Consider the following 17,145-nt stretch of genomic DNA (forward strand, 5'->3'; position numbering starts at 1 on the left):
AGACAGAAGCAGAGAAGCGGACAAGGAACCTGGGCTCCAAAGTGAGAGTGATGAGCCCCATTAAAGGACCGGGAGCGTGAAGCCTGACGGCAGAGTGCTTGACACCCCCAGATCAGCACACGGGCGGAAACTGCACTCCCTTTTACACTTATAGTATCCCAGAGAGCCAAAATAATTTGGAGTTCACAAGGAAATACCAAAAGAACACCAGGCCAGGATGCAGATGTAGCTCAGCGCGGTCCAGTGCAGGGTAGCCCCCCACTGTCCTCGTGCACTGCTTAGTTCTCGGCGTGCACCCCAACCCCAACACCTACAGTCAGGAGCTAAAACAGCCATGTAGAATAAAGGGTCTGTAGGTGTAGGAAATATGCCTTATCTTTCCCCAAACTGGAAGGCAATGCGTCTGAAAACAAGCACCCCATACACTCTTTATCCCCCCCAGCGGCACCAGCTGAGGGCAGAGGTAACCACGGCACCTGCTACACTGTGCTCAACCCACACCTCATTTTCAGGAGGGGCAGTGCAGGACCCTGCCATTGTAGGAAGGGTGATGCCCACAGCCCCACAGCGGGGACACGGAGATGGACCAAATCCACGCCAGCAGCACAGCATGGCACACACAGGGCTGCACAGACACAGGAGTTTGTGAGAACCACGGCATCCTCACAAGGCTTTGGCTTCCCACAGGAAATCAGCGCTGTATTTGGCTGACAGGAAAAGGTTAACGCATCACTTTAAGGCTATAGCAAGAAAAAGTGAACAACTATTTAGGGCACAAGAACCCCCCGTGACAGACAACTGCACCGAGCAGCTGCAGTGGCAGAGCGTGGCTGGGTGCAGGTCTGATGCAATGTCCATTGCCACAGAGGGACCCAGCACAGCTGCAGCATCAGCAGTTGTGTGTGTGCATGTGCCTCGGGATGGCAGAAGGCACCACAATATGAGTGTCAGAAGCACCTGACAGGCAGGCAGTGCGCGAAGCTTTGGGCAGCCCCAGGAGTATTTCCAGGTCTGTGACCGAGCAGTTCCCCAATTCCCCGGTGGCCCTCACTGTGTGTGCTGCCCCTGTGCTGGGTGCTCTGGGTGCTCCATCCCCATGAAGGCACTGGAGAGCTGCAGATCCCCATCACCTCACATTGCCACAACGCCCAACAGACTCAGCTTAATTAAGCAGCAATCAACTTTTCTCCATTACAATGTGCAAAAAGAAAGTCTTCAGTAAACTAAAAACTTCCCTTTGGATGTCACAGAACTAGAATTTCATTGGCATGATGCAGAATAGAAAAGCCTCCCAAGGCCCTGCAGGATGGATCGCTTTGGAGTCCGATGTGTCAGTCTTAGCGGGATCTGCTTTGTGGAGTCGCCACTGCAGGCTGCGGTACAGACATCAGTTATAAGTCCCCTCCCATTTGAAACACAGCCCCTGGCTGCACTGACTGGCGGTGTGCATCCATCACCTTCAGCAGACAGCGAGTATTTCCTGTGTTCTTCCTATCACCACCCTCTGGCATCACAAATACAATCTCTTGTCTCCTCACCTCAGTCTGAAGCACCGGCATCACTTCCTTCCCAGCACAAACACTGCAATTTACTCTCTCACCAGCACAACGATCCCTCCCCCCTCTGGCTGACATCTGCATGCAGAAAACCTTGCCAGGCGTGCAGATAAAACACAGCCAGACTCCAATACAACTGATGTTCGCTGGGCGGTCTGCTTGATTTTTGCATCTACGCGCACGAGCCCGCCCCAGCTCAACACCCCACGGGAACCAAAACGTGAAGAACTGAACACAATGCAAAGAAGAAATTACAAACAGTGACGGTAAAAGCTGCTCTCTCACACCCAGCACTGGGATGGGTTTGGGCAGATTCTGAGGGTCAGAAAGAGCCCAAACAGCTGGAAGTCGGACCACCTTAACTCCAGCCCTGAAAAAAAAAAACACAGAAGGAAATAATAATGACCAATGTTCAGCATCTCCAAGGGCTGAACTCCTCCAAGCAGGAGCCTGGTCCAGCTGCAAGGTATGATGCAAGCCCAGCTGTAACAAGAAGTAGAAATGCCGCATCAGTATTTTGGGGCCCTTTGCCCTACCCCATAGATAAACTTCCCAAAAACGCTTTGTGCAATGACATGATAGGCTGCCATGTGACTCTGAAGCAATTGCCACACAGCAGCACCAGGGGTTTGAGTGCAGACTGAAGGTGCAGGAAGAACCGAAGCAGGGGTTCCTGTATTGGGCCAAGGTTCAGGATTGCCTACAGCTTGTACTTCCACAAGCTGGGCAGGGCATTGCCTCAGGTCACTCTGCGACAAGGCTGCTTCCACAAGCAAGCCGCCATGCGCAGGCTTTCAGCAGCAACGCCAAGCGCTGGAAGTTGCCACCTCACCGGGCTCGCTCCAAGCCCCTCCTCCTGCTGCCAGCCGCAGCCCCCCGAGCACACGCAGGCCAGGCCCAGCACAGATCCGGACCGCTCCAGCCGAGAAACCGCGTCAGCTGTAGGATGGAGGTGTAAGTCACTGCAAAGGAGCAGGGCAAGTCGCCAAGGCTGCCTGATGGAGCCGTGATCTTTTGCAGCAAGGTGACCCGCAGGCTGAAGGGGCCTGGGTTAGGGACAGCTGTGTTATCTGAATGCAAGGCCACTCCATGCTGAAGTGGAGAAGAATTCCAGAGCAGACGGACCTTGAAAGAACAGCCACCTCCGGTGTCCATGAAGCGGCCTCACAGACCTTCACAATTAACAAGCTGTAAAAGCAACTGATGAGCAAACAAGTCAAAGCCCAGAAGTTGAGTTTCCTTTAGGATGACAAAACAGGTGAAGCGCACTAGAAGTTATCGGAAAAAGATTTATTGCTTCAAACCGTGGCTGTTGATGTGAATGGCAGAGGGAGGCTCTCAGCAGCTCAGTCTGACAGCTCATCCTGCACCAGACCGGGGAAGCGCGCCCGCCCGCTCCCCTCGCAGATGCTCTGCGCCCGTGTACATTCGCCCGGTACAGCTGAGCTGCAGAGGCCCCTGGCAGGGCCTGGAGTCCAGGGACAGGCAGCAGTTCTGTCATGGTGAGCTGGCAGGAGTAAAGGAGAAACATCATTTGGAGTGAGGATGGGGTGCCGCCCTGGGATTCCTAGAGCTGAAGTGGCTGCATAACAAACGCAATCTATCAGCCTCAGTTGCTATGAGTAATAATGTGCTAATTGACAAGTGGCAGCTTTTCAGGGATGGCAGGGCTGCTCATCCCTTGCTCGTGAAGCACACCAGCAGCCATGCAGTGCTCTGAGCAGTCAGATGATGGGCAGCGCTCCTGTGCTGCACTGTGCTGCAGGAAGGGCCCAGTGCTGCATTCAGCTGCATCCCTGCTATGCCAGAGCCATGATTGTGCACACGCTCGAACCCACACTGGCCTTGGGTTGCGAAAAGTACCATGATTGCTCATTCCTAGTCCCATCCCTCTTGCTTGTGTGCCAAAGTCACCAACAGGCAGCCCAGGCTGCCCAGAAGCCACATCCAGCCTGGCCTTGAATGCCTGCAGTGGATGGGGCATCCACAGCCCTCCTTGGGCAACCTGTGAACAGTGGTCACCCACCCTTCTGTTGATTCGTGAAAAAAAACTTTTCCTCCTAAGATCCAACCTAAACCGCCACTGCTCCCAGTGCTGGAAACCATTTCCCCCTTGTTCTATCACTGCCCACCCTTAACAGCGTTATTAATGCATTGTTATACACGCCACCCTATCTCACAAGCGCTTGTGTTGGGCTTTGGTAGCTCTGCAACCACAACCAGGCAGGGCTTACTGACCCGCTGCTAAGCACAGCTCTTCTGGCACCTGGCTCACAAAGCCGAGCTCGGAGTGAGCTCAGCCCACTCACCAACAACCCTCTGGCCTGTGCCAGTTTTTCCCCCCCAGGCATAACAGCATCAAGCTCTGCGGTGTGACTGACAACTGAAGCACAAATGAACTCATTATCAAGGGACAAAAGCTTCCCTTCAGCGTGTCAGTCTAGAATGAATACTCACAAAGGCATTTGGCCAGGGATTTTTTCAGCTACCTGCTAATGAACTCCAAGCAGTCTGCTCAATGGAGCTGCATGTGGCCAACTGTGTGCACTGCTTCTCATGGCAGGAGGGGATGATAAGCTCCGTGTGATCATCACACCCCTCCAAGCATGTTCCAGTGGAGGATAGAAAGGAAAGACTCAAAAGGACAGAGTTTGGGGCTGCTGCAGAGGGGGTCTCTACAGTGCTCAGCTGCACATGGCGCTGTTTAAAAACCCGTGCAGAGGAAATGGGACCGTCAGCGAAGCACAGGGCTTCAGTCACTGCGGGATGCTTTGGGCAGATATAAAAGCAAAGACCTCACAACCCATAATTCAAGTATATAGCACTAAAATCCCATTTGGAAACAAGCCCACAGCCTGACTTCAGATGGGGAGAAAAAGCACGGCATCTTAGAAATAACTTCCCTTTGGTTATAAATAATTGCATTTCCAAAGCCTCTGTCATAGAAGTAGGTTGAAGGGCAGGTCAAAGGCACAGGGCAGACGTGGCTTCTCAGATCTCTTCCTTTGCTGTCAAGAAGAACAAATGGTCAGTGCAGCAAGCACTGAGCTTGGGCTGCTGGAGAGGCTGACTTCCCTTCATGCTCTTACAGGCCATGGAAGGAAGGTAAAGTCAAGATTAGCTGCACAGGGGGCTGACACTAAAAGGAAAACAGCAGGCAGTACAGAAGTTTGATAGCTGAAGCAGGTCACACAAAGAGGGGAATTGACCAAAAGTGGGCCTCAGATGGCGACCCAGTATGGGGTCCGGCCAAAGCTTTGATCTCCAAGCCCCAGTACCAACTTCACTCCTGCACTACCACACTCCACCAACAGTGCACATTGAAACCCTCATTATCGGAAGAGGGTCAGGCACTTAAAGCTCTTCAAAGGGTAGGTCTGCTCTTCCACAAAATAAAGTGAGGCACTGATGGGACACAAACATGAGGCATAAAGAAATACTGCTGGGAAAGCTCACTGTGCTGCTGCTCCCTGCTGCCCCACAGCTGCCCTTCCTGGCCCTACCACAGCAGCACTAACCCTTAAAGACTCACCTTTTGTAAGGCAATCTTCCTGGTTGCAGCATCGGACACTTCGCAGGTCTTCTTTGTCAAGGCAAACAAATCCCTCAGCTCCTGGAGCCTGGAGTAGCACAGGAGAGGCACAGCCATGCGTGTCTGCACTGCCACACAGCCGAGCCCCGGCAGCACAGGCTGCACAGGCAATCTCCTTTGGTCCAGTGCAGTCCGGTTGCAGCCTCCTTTGGGACTCACAGCTGTCCCGGGTGAAGAATTGGCAGTGACAAGCAAGTTAAACCTGTATTCACAGAGCTCGTGAGCTACTTCAGTCATATAGGAACGGTGATGTTATTCCATTTGGGCACACTCCTCACACATGGCAACAATTCAGGAACATCCCTATGGCACCACCCAGTTCCCCTCCATTCTCTCAACAGCTACACATTCGCCAGGCTCTGAATTGCAGCATTTCTACCCACACCAGGCAAACTACTATTTCGACGGGCACAGCTGCCGGCCACCCTCCCACCCTGACACACCCCAGCACCAGCACCAGCACCAGCTCACCTGCTCGTAGAAGCTGCAGCTTATGCAAGTACTGGGATACTGTTGCTCCTGCAGAGCTTCCAAGGTCAAGAAGGGCTTTTCGTTACTCTCTTTGAAGAGTGGGATGGTCTAGAGGAGAAGCAGAGGAAAAACCAGCAGGTATGAGAATGCTGAAACCCGCCAGAGAATCAGTTTCTTTTGCAGTTGGCCCAATAGGTTAACAAAGCCTTCACAGAGCGCTCCTGTCCTGTCTTGTCTGGCCACAGCAAGAGGCACCAGACACGAAGGAACTCAAACCCATTGAAAACCACCCCTACTCCACCCTCTGCCCTCCTCCCACTTCTTGCTCTTTCTTACCTGCAGACTCAGCTTCCACGCACAGGCTCAGATGGGAGGGAATATCCTGGAGAGCTCTTAATTCCTCCTCTATCTCTGCAGGGCTGAGCGTTGGCGTTGGTGAACGAAACTCAAACAAAAGCAGCTTAAGGAACATTTCACAACAGCAGCACAGCGAGCAAGCAGGCTCTCACAGGCAGGTGAGGGCAGGGCAGATGTTTCACCTCCTCAGCCTCATTCTGCACAGCTTCATGAACTTAGACAAGTACATAAAAGCTGCCATATGAGGAAAGAAACAAAACTCTTCCTAGAAGAGCAGGCTTGAATTCCCCTGCTATGGGAAGCACATCTCCCCCCCAATGGCACACACCACACAGAGGAAGGATACAGTGCTCTGGGATCCTCTCTGTGAAACATTTCCTTGCAGCCGCTGCATTCAGCTCTGTGTGGCCAGAGACGCGCACTTCGTGTTCCCATGCCCTGCCAAAGCCCAGGGGGTTCAGGAGGGGTTCAGGGTGGTGCTGCCACTGCTTCACACCAATCTGCTTCACATCAGAGGCTTCCAATACAGGCACCTCCCCGCATGTTTCTTTCCCTGTACATTTGCTCCTCCAGTAAATGTGTGCAAACCAAAGTTACGGTGGAGGCACACACAGGACACACAGGACAACAAAGGTTGGTTTCAATTTGTTACCGAATGGGAAGAGATAATGAACAGTGTTTTAAGTTGTATCAGAGCTATCAGATGTGGAAGGGCTCAATTTAGCAGGGAAAATGAAGGGAACTGATTATCTCCACGTTGCCGAAGGGCAGCTGACAGATTGCTGCCCGATAAAATGACTGCACAGAAGGAGCAATTCCTGAGGTTAAGGCAAGCAGCCATCGCTGCATTGGTGGCTTAAGCTTCGGATCTGACAAATCCCATCATCAGGAGCCCCAGAGGACAAGCAATGAAAAGATATTCCCTGATGGGACTGGAGGATGGTAGTTTTTTGGAGAGCGACCCAGGCTCACCCTAATACCACAGCGCTACCTGTCTGTGTTAACAAGCTCTGTTCCAGGGCAGCTCACCTGGCCTCATGCAAGCACAGCAGCACTGCTTCCAGGACAGAGAGCCACACACAACACAACACCAACAACTCGGTAAGCTAATAGCACGGGGTACTCGAGGCTGGGCCCCTGCACTGCCCCACTTCGAGCCCTGCAGGCTGCCCTGGTGCTTACCTGGAGTTCCTGGCATGTGCTTTCCTGTAGGGAAGGGGCAGCTCCAGCTGGAACCTGCAAAACAGGAGCTCAGTTTCCACCCACCCTGTAAGCCTTCCTACACCTACACTCAGCCTAATCCCGATTTTACAGTTATCAGACGTCATCTTAGAGGTTAAAGGGCATAACATGAGATCCAGACAGCCTCTCTCCAAACAGCACTGGGCTTCTGAGAGAGATTATTTGTGAATTATTTATCGCTATCTCTGTTTTAAATAAATGAAAATAAAGACAATCAATGAGCTGTTATGTGGATTGGAAAGCGGGCTCCGAGGAAAGCTCTACAGACACAACTTGCCCAAGCAGTCAGAGCCCAGTGCGGGACAAGTAGCAGGAATCACAGTGAAAGGACTTGTGAAGTCCCAGCCACCCGAGAGCAGCTCGCCCGGCGTGCAGGGGTTCACTCAACAGCCACAAAGGCTTCTGGACTGCAATGGCCCCCTTCCTTCCAGCAAATAAAGCGTTGAGGGTGGGCAGAACCAAATGAGCCGTGTTTGGCCATGCTGAGCCACAGCCAAGCACCCACCTCTGCTCCTGCAGTGCTGCTGCCCGCAGTGCTGCGCTCCCTGCCCCAGCTGTGTGCTCCTCTGCTCCGGGCGCGTCCCGATGACGGGAACCACCAGCAGCTCCCCTGCCCAGCACTGGCTGCTGCCCACACACAGACCACCGAGCTCCCCTCCCCAGCAGGGAGGCTGAGCTGCTCACTGTGTGCAGACCTGGGGATGCCAACTGTCCTCTGGGGTCAGCAGCCGCCCGGACCGGCTGCCCCCCCACGGCTGCGTCCTTGTTTGGAAGCCACAGCTTTGGAGGAGGCTTCTTTGCAGCCGCCCCAGCCGCCCTGCCGACACGTCCTGCCGGGTTTTTCTTTGGGTTCTTTGGTCACGATCGGGGCCTCAGTTTCCTCGGGGCCCGCCACCCGGTACCGGAGCGCCCTTATTCCTTGGCAGCGCTGGCCGCTCCTGGCTGCTGCCTCTCACCTTCGCAGCTGGTTGCCGCGCCACGCCGCAGCGCCGTCCGCTGCGTGGCCGCGGGCACCTTCAGCTCGGCCGTGTCCCCATCAGCTGCTTCGCCCGCAGGTTTTGCTCCCGCAGCGCCCCGTGTCGGTGCGTTCGTTCCGGACACGCTGTTCCTGACTCTCAGCCGCTTTCTGCAGGGCGGCCGTTCAGCAGCTCCAGCTCCTGCCAGCTCCCGTGCTGAAGTCGAGCTCTCTGCGCGAGGAGCACACGCCCAGCTGCCCACCCCGTTCATTCCTAGCACGCTCCGACTCGCTCCCCCAGCCGTTCCCGCAGGAACCACCCCAGCGGTGCCGTACGGACCCCGGCCCGGGACGCGCGCAAGCGCCTCACCGCGTCCAGCGCCGGGTCCCGCCTCCGCTTCGGCTCGTTCATTCTCCGCGCTGCTCCCTGCGGGGGACACGCCACATGCGGACCCGTGTAACCGCAGCCCCCATCTTCACCCCCATATCACCCCCATATCACCCCATATCTCCCCCCATCTCACCCCCCATCTCCCCCCATATCTCCCCCCATATTCACCCCATATCTCCCCCCTCCGTCCCGCACTCACCCCTCGCAGTTCAGATCCCCGGCCTCGCTCCGCCGCTCCGCTCCAAACTCCCTCCTCCGCTCCCGCGCCGCCGCGCAGCGCCGCCTGCAGCTCCAGCAACAACCTGCGGGGCCCGAGCCGGGAAACGTTCGAGCTCAGCCCAGCTCAGCTCAGGCCCAGGCCCGCCCCGCTCGGCCTCCCCGTTCCGCTCAACCGCCCGCCGCATCCCGCCGGCAGCATTCCCGTATCCTGTATCCTGTATCCCGTATTCCCGCATCCCGTGTCCCGTATCCCGCATCCCGCCTCCGCCCCCGCGCTCCTTCCGGCCCTGCCCGGTCCGGGGGCAATCGGTACGACGAGCGCAGCCCCGCCCCGCTGGCGCTGCCCGCCGGGACAGCAACGGCGGGAGGGGAAAGAAACGAAAGCCGCGGAGGGAAGCTGGGCACGTGTGCCCGCTGTGTCGAGCCATTATCGGCCGTTACAATGGGCAGAATTAGCCTAAAATGGGACAAAGTGGCGGTCGGTGTTCGGTGTGTGCTGCCAAATCCAAAAACCTCAAGCCAATCAAACCCACACACCCCCCCACAGCCCTCCGGCTGCCCTCGAGCTCTGCAGCAACCTGGGGGGCAGGAGGGTGATTTGAAAAGATAGAGGCTGTTGAAGAAGAAAAGAGACCCCCACCCCCATCCAAAGCACCGACAGCGGAGCCACCCCACAATAACACAGCGCTGTGCGGTTGCGGCTGGCTCTGCTAGAGGGGCCCCAAGGCGAGCCCGTGCGAGGTTGGTCTGTGCCCGCTGGGAAGAAGGGACCCCGGGGGAACCCCCCGTGTGTCACCAGTGCCACACGCACGCGCCAAATCCTTTACCTGCAAACCGCGGCCTCCTCCAGCTTGGTCCTACATTCCGCCCCCCCCCCCCCCCCCCCCCCCGTCCCCCACCCCTACCCCATACCCACCCCCCTTTTCTTTATTCCCCCAAATTTACCCCCTTGGATACTTGCCCAATAAAAAACCCCACCCTTTTTTTCTGGTATATTTAATCCCCCCCACGCGCCCCCTCGCCCTCACTCCTCCTCTGTCAGTCTAGCCCCCAGCCCCACCCATCGTACCCCTCGACGGCCTACCCGATACCCCCATTATTATCCCCATTACCCCCATTATCCCCCATTATCCCCTACCCCCCTATACCCCCCTTTATCCCGCGCCCCATACCCCCTTTATCCCTTCCCCCCTTTTCCCCCATTTTTTAACCCCCCCTTTATCCCCCCCATACCCCCTTTATCCCCCCCCATACCCCCTTTATCCCCCCATACCCCCTTCCCCTTACCTTCCCCCCAACCCCCTTTCCCCCCATACCCCTTTTATCCCCCCATACCCCCTTTATTTCCCTCTTTCCCCCCCTGGGTTTTATGCAACTTTGGCCGGGCTGTAAATAACGGCTGCGTAAACGTTGGATTTCTGTACAAATACACGGAGATAAAGGAGGATGAGATGATTTCCTGCACCTCTGCTGAGCCGTGTAATATCATATGGAATATTAATAAGGTTTGGGGGGGATATGGGGGGGTTGGGGGGCTCCGTCTATGGGGCACGGAGCTCTGTGCCCCCCTTGGCACCCCATAACTCCGTGCTCTGCCCCACAGCGCTGTGCTGCAGCCCTATAGCTGAGCACAATGGATGCAGCCCACGGCCCCATAAACACCTATGGATCCCAATGTGGTACCCAATGTGGATCCCAGTGTGGATCCCAATGTAGATCCCAATGTGGATCCTAAGACCTCAATATGGACCCCAGTGTAGACCCCAATATGGATCTCAATATGGGCCCCAAGGTGGACCCCAATATGGACCCCAACATGGACCCCAATGTAGAACCCAACCCCCATCATAGACCCCAATATGGACCCCAACCCACAACATGGACCCAATGTTAGACCCAAAATGGACCCAAACCCCTAATATGGACCCCAAGACCCCAAAATGGACCCAAAATGGACCCCAACCCCTAATATAGACCCCAAATATGGCCCCCAATGTAGGACCCCAATGTGGATCCAAACATGGATCCCAACAATGGACCCCAATTGTTAGACCTAATTGTGGACCCCAAGACCCCAATATGGACCCCAAGCCCCCAACATAGACCCCAATATGGACCCAGGCCCCCAAACACCTTAGACCCCAATATGGACCCAACCCATAACATGGATCCCAATATGGACCCCAAGACCCCAATGTTGACCCCAATATGGACCCCCAACCCCAATATAGACCCCAACATGGACCCCAAGACCCCAATATAGACCCCAATATGGACCCCAACCCACAACATGGACCCCAATGTAGACCCCAAGACCCCAATATGGACCCCAACCCTAATAAGCCTTAACCAAACGTTGGACCTCGATACTTGCTGCTCCGAGATAGCGTGAGTGTAGGTCGCTTCAGGGACCACACCAATTATGGACCCCAAGACCCCAATATACGACACCCAATATGGACCCCAACCCACAACATTGCCCCAATGTAGACCCCCAGAGACCCCACCAAATATTGGGGGGAACCCCCCCTTAATGAACAGACTCTAACCCCCAACATGGACCCAATATGGCCCCCAATGACCCCAATAGACCCCAATATGGCCCCCAACCACAACATGGACCCCAGAATGTAGACCCCAAGACCCCAATTATGGCGACCCCAACCCCTAATACAGACTCTAACCCCAAAATGGACCCCAAATGGCCCCAACACCCCAATATAGACCCCAATATGACCCCAACGCAGCCCCAATGCCCCTTCGCCCTCATTGGACCCCGCCCATTTCCCCTCTCGCCCCAATCAGCCGCAGTGGGACGTTTGCCTCTCCACCCAATACCGCAGGAAAAACGCTCCGCATTTAGCACGCGGCATCCAATCAGCACCACAGTCGCATCTTGATGACGCACCCCAAACCAGCGCGCCGCGGCCTACCCCGACGGCTGGCAATTGTTCCCGCCGTTGGTTGGGCCTGGTCGCCGTTCCATTCCGGGTCACATTCCGCGGTCACCGGGCCGGCCTTGCTCGGTTTGCTGGCCCGGCTGGGGGGAGGGGCAGGAGGCGGAGGGTGGGGGGAGGGGGGAACCGCCCGGTTCTGGGCCCACACAGCAGCAGCTCAGCCCATATCGGGTCGGGGGCTGCACGGACCCCCCCCAATGCAGCTCAATGGCTGCTCCCCCTGTCAGCTCCCATGGTTGCATAGCGGTGCTGGGGGGCGGCAGGAGGAGGGGGGGGGGCCGCACTGCTGCCCTATGGGGCTCAGGGGGGGGTGGGCTTCCCCCTCTTTGTTTCAGGCCCCATAGCAAAGCAAAGCCCCCCCCCCATAGCCCTCACCATGGGGCCAGGCAGAGAATGGGGCCAAAGCAGGATCCAAAGCCATGAATGGGGAGCAGGAAACCAACAGTTCCCATTGACATGGAGGCGTTGGGATCTCGCAGCCCGTCCCTTAGTGTGGCTCCATCTGCTCCCATTAGTGTGGGATCCATTAGGGGTTAAAAGTCTCCATTTATGTGGGTTAAAAACCTGGAGGTTCCAATAGGGATGAAGGGGTGGATGGGGGGCAGCAGCTCCGCAGCCCCCAGCAGCGAAGCCTGGTGGGTTAAAGTGCAATAGGGCAGCGCTGGGTGCGGGAGATGCTGTGCCTGCCCCAAAGGCTCCTATGGGGCTGGGAGGACACGGAGCTGGGGTTCATGTCGTGTCCGTGTTGTCCATGGGATCAGCCCCACGTCGCTTCGAGTGGAGGGAGGGGGTTAAAACCACAACACAGAGTCCATAAAACAAAGGGGGGCTCATCCCCATCAAGCAACGGGGCCAACAGCCCCACGTAGAACGGAGGGAGCTTGGAGGGTCCTCACACCCCATAGCAGAGCATTGAGGTCGGTGTCTCCATCCCAGAGCTGCCGGAGCCCCGTCCCATCACGGGGTATAAGCTGGAGGCGGCTGGAACTGATTGATCACCTCGTACTCCGCAGGGTAAGGTTCGTTCTCCTCCATCTCCGACAGCAGCTCCAGCGCCTGCTCCTCCTCCTCGCTGGGGTAATGGCGCAGCAGGTTGGCGGCCGTAGCCAAGATCGAGGCTCCTCCTGCTCCGGCAACGAGGTAAAAGCTGACGGCGAAGGTGACGTAGACCTGGGAGCCGTGGTATTTCTTGTGCTGCTGCTGCTGGGCCAGGATCAGCTCCGAGGCCCAATAGCAGAACCCGATGACGGTGGCGCACTGCAGGACTTGGGGGGGATGGAGAAGGGTTGGGTGGGAAGGAAGGAAATGAGAGTTGAGGCATCGGGAAGAGAACGCGGCCATAGGGTGAGATGGAAGGGATGGACTCAGCACCAAGGGGAAGTAAAGGCAGCTGGGGGTGCACAAAGGGGAAGGGAAGGGAGCTGGGTGAGCTCTGAGCCTTCAGTTGGACATAGAGACTCAGCCCCCCCTTGTTTGAGCCTCCGTTTAGACCAAGCTCCCCTTGTTTGAGCCTTCATTGGGACATAGAGACTCAGCTCTCCTTGTTTGAGCCTCCATTTAGACCCAGCTCCCCTCATTTGAGCCTTCAGTTGGACATAGAGACTCAGCTCCCCCTTGTTTGAGCCTTCATTGGGACTCAGCTCCCCTTGTTTAAGCCTTCATTTAGACCCAGCCCCCCTTGTCTGAGCCTTCATTTAGACCCAGCTCCCCTCATTTGAGCCTTCATTTAGACATAGAGACTCAGCTCTCCTTGTTTGAGCCTCCATTTAGACCAAGCTCCCCTTGTTTGAGCCTTCATTGGGACATAGAGACCCAGCTCTCCTTGTTTGAGCCTTTATTTAGACACAGAGACCCAGTTCCCCCTTGTTTGAGCCTCCATTTAGACCCAGCTCCCCTTGTTTGGGATCGTCCTGCCCCCCATGGGGAAGCACAAGGAGCTTTTGGTGCCTTTGAGGCTGTGGCTGCATAGAGATATGGGGGGAGACCCATTGCCTTTAGAGGGGAGGGGGGCAGCTGGAGGGCTACGAGATAAGGGGGGCAGTAAGGGGGCTGTGAAATAAGGGGGGCAATAAGGGGGCTGTGAAATAAGGGGGGCAGTAAGGGGGCTGTGAAATAAGAGGGGCAGTAAGGGGGGCTGTGAGATAAGGGGGGCTGGGGGGGCTGTGAGATGAGGCTGAAGGGCTCCCATGGCCAACAAGGAGCAGAGCAGACACAGCAACACGAGGCTTAAAGCTCCATTGAGCAGCTCAGCTCAATGACGTGTCTAATAGCAGCAGGGATCAGGGCTATAAACCTCCTTCAGCCTCATGAGGATGAGTCAGAGCCCAGAACCTTCCCCATAAGGGCACAGCTCTGCCCTATATACCCTCATTGAAGCCCCCTCACCTGACCGAGCTTTGCTTTGGGGATCAGAGGCTGCCATAAAACCCAGCTCCAGGCTTCAAGAACAGAGCGAGGGGAAAGCTCTGTGTATAGGGATGGCTCTGTATATAGGGGAGGCTCCGTGTATATAGGGGAGGCTCTGTAAGGCTCTATATATAGGGGAGGCTCTGCATATATAGGGAAGGCTCTGTATATATAGGGAAGGCTCTATAAGGCTCTATATATAGGGAAGGCTCTGCATATAGGGGAGGCTCTGCAAGGCTCTATATATAGGGAAGGCTCTGCATATAGGGGAGGCTCCATGTATATAGGGGAGGCTCCGCATATAGGCGAGGCTCTGCATATAGGGAAGGCTCCGTGTATATAGGGGAGGCTCCGTAAGGCTCTCTATATAGGGGAGGCTCTGCATATAGGGGAGGCTCCATATATAGGGAAGGCTCCACATATAGGGGAGACTCCATGTATATAGGGGAGGCTCTGTAAGGCTCTATATATAGGGAAGGCTCTGCATATAGGGACAGCTCCGCATATAGGGAAGGCTCCACATATATAGGGAAGGCTCTGCATATAGGGAAGGCTCCATATATAGGGGAAGCTCCATATATAGGGGAAGCTCCATATATAGGGGAAGCTCCATATATAGGGGAAGCTCCATATATAGGGGAAGCTCCATATATAGGGGAAGCTCCATATATAGGGGAAGCTCTGTAAGGCTCTATATATAGGGAAGGCTCTGCATATAGGGGAGGCTCTGTAAGGCTCTCTATATAGGGAAGGCTTTACATATAGGGGCGGCTCTACATATAGGGGAGGGTCCATATATAGGGGAGGCTCCGCGTATATAGGGGAGGCTCTGTAAGGCTTTATATATAGGGGAGGCTCTGCATATAGGGAAGGCTCTGCAAGGCTCTCTATATAGGGACGGCTCCGCATATAGGGAAGGCTCCATATATAGGGAAGGCTCCGTGTATATAGGGAAGGCTCTGTAAGGCTCTCTATATAGGGAAGGCTCTGCATATAGGGGAGGCTCTGTATATAGGGAATGCAACCAGCCCCAAACCAAGGGGCAGAGATAGCAATGTGGGGCTGAACAATGAGCCCTATGGGTCCCTGTGTGTGCATTGCTGTTGTTACCTGTGAGGATGTGAGCGAAGGCGTAACGTCGGGTGATCTTTAGGGCCGGGTGTTTGGGCCCGAAGACGTCGAGCAGAAAAGCTGAGAGGCTGCAGATGATGCCCAAGAAGCAGAAGGAAGCGATGACACGGAGCAGGAGAACGGTCTGAGGGTTCATGCAATAATCTATGGGGAGAAATGGAGGCGATCGGAGCCCTACAGCTCAGCATTGCTGGGATTCAGGTGATGCTTTGAGCCTTAATGCCTTGAGAATCATAGCAAAGAGTGGGGCCAGAGCCCAGCTGAGGGTTTTACATTGGCCTCAATACAACCCACATTGGTTCTATAGGGGTTTTGCTGTGTTTTATGCATTAAAACAGCCCAGAACACACAACTTGGCCCAGCTTCCTCCTTCCCCTTTGCTTTAAGGGCCTGATCCATGCACTGACACCACCCCAACCCACAGCAGGAAGGGCTGCAATGGACTCACAGCCCCCAGCTTTAATGGGGGGTAATTAGCACCGGGACACGGCAATGGGGTGGAATGCTCTTCCTGGGGGGGGTGTCACCCCATTGACCCCATATATGGGGCCATAGGAACGGCTGGGTGGGGAATAGGGCACGGATGGGGCTGTTGTTGTTGGGCCATAAGGATGGAAGGGGCAGGAAGCACAAAGTGGCTGCTCCCAAACCTCAGCCCCATAATGACCCATAGGAGCCCCATAGCGGCCCTATAACAACCAATAAGGACTCCATCAGCCTTATAACAACCCCAGACCGAGCCCCATAACGACTCCATAACAAGCCCATATCGAGCCCCATAAGGACCCCATAATGACCCCATAGTGACCCCATAAAAACCCCATACCGACCCTATAAAACCCCATAAAAACCCCATAGACCCATAAAGACCCCATAAAGACCCTATAAGGAGACTCATAATGAGACCCGTAACGAGCCCCATAAGGACCCCATAGCGAGCCCCATAGCGATACCCATACCGAGCTCCATAAGGGCCTCATACCTATCCCATAAGGACCCCATAGCGACCCCATAAGGACCCCATAAGACCCCATAATGACCCCATAAGAACCCCATAAGGACCCCATACCGACCCCATAACAACCCCATACCGAGCCCCATCAGCTCCATACCAATTCCCATACCGAGCCCATAATACGCCCCATACCGATCCCATACCGGCCCCATACTGAGCCCCATAAGGACCCCATACTGAGCCCCATAGGAGCCCCAGACCGACCCCATACGGACCCCCATAACGACCCCATAGCGAGCCCCATACCGAGCCACATACCGATCCCATAACGACCCAATACTGACCCCATAAGGACCCCATAATAAGCCCCATACCGATCCCATACCGATCCAATAAGGACCCCACACCGAGCCCTATAGCGAACCCATAGCGGCCCCATAGCGGCCCCATAGCGACCCCATAGCGGGCCCATAGCGAGCCCCATAGGGACCCCATAAGGACCCCATAAGGACCCCATAACCCCATAAGGACCCTATAAGCCCCATAAGGACCCTATACCGCCCCACTCTCCCCGCTCTCCCGTTTCTCACCCCTCAGCAGCTCGGTCCTGACGGTCCCCATCACATCGGCCACCCCCAGCTCCTGCCGCCCGCAGGTCCCGCCGTGGATCCGGAGCCAGGCGGGTTCGGCCAGCGCGGTGCAGAGCGCGGTGATGGACAGAGCCCCGGGCAGCGCCGACGCCAGGCTCCGCTCCGGTTGTTTGGGCAGCGCCCCCCCCCCGCCGCCTCCCGCCGTTCCCCGCCGCCTCCCCCTGCCGTGCAGCCCGGGCCCGGCCGGGTTGTACATGGCTGCGGCCCGAACAGCCGGCACCGCCTCAGGCCGCGGGCTCCGCTTCCGCTTCCGGCGAGCGCGG

General features: G+C 55.9%; 1 protein-coding gene and 1 long non-coding RNA gene across 2 annotated transcripts; both read right to left on the bottom strand.

The window, feature by feature from the left end:
- Positions 1-5,696: 5,696 nt before the first annotated feature.
- Positions 5,697-6,381, bottom strand: LOC107323606. The gene is made up of 3 exons (XR_001559304.2): positions 6,323-6,381; positions 5,956-6,064; positions 5,697-5,727 (listed from the first exon to the last, which is right to left on the bottom strand). It is a non-coding gene; the product is annotated as an uncharacterized LOC107323606 (long non-coding RNA).
- A 5,476-nt stretch (positions 6,382-11,857) lies between these two features.
- TMEM127 (transmembrane protein 127) lies at positions 11,858-17,100 on the bottom strand. The gene is made up of 3 exons (XM_015882962.1): positions 16,823-17,100; positions 15,257-15,421; positions 11,858-13,005 (listed from the first exon to the last, which is right to left on the bottom strand). Exons 1-3 carry the CDS (start codon positions 17,076-17,078, stop codon positions 12,698-12,700), a joined length of 729 nt encoding a protein of 242 aa, XP_015738448.1. The 5' UTR covers positions 17,079-17,100; the 3' UTR covers positions 11,858-12,697.
- Between the last annotated feature and the right edge of the window lie 45 nt (positions 17,101-17,145).

This window comes from Coturnix japonica, chromosome 22 (assembly GCF_001577835.2).
Source record: "Coturnix japonica isolate 7356 chromosome 22, Coturnix japonica 2.1, whole genome shotgun sequence".
In the NCBI taxonomy this organism is placed as follows: Eukaryota; Metazoa; Chordata; class Aves; order Galliformes; family Phasianidae; genus Coturnix; species Coturnix japonica.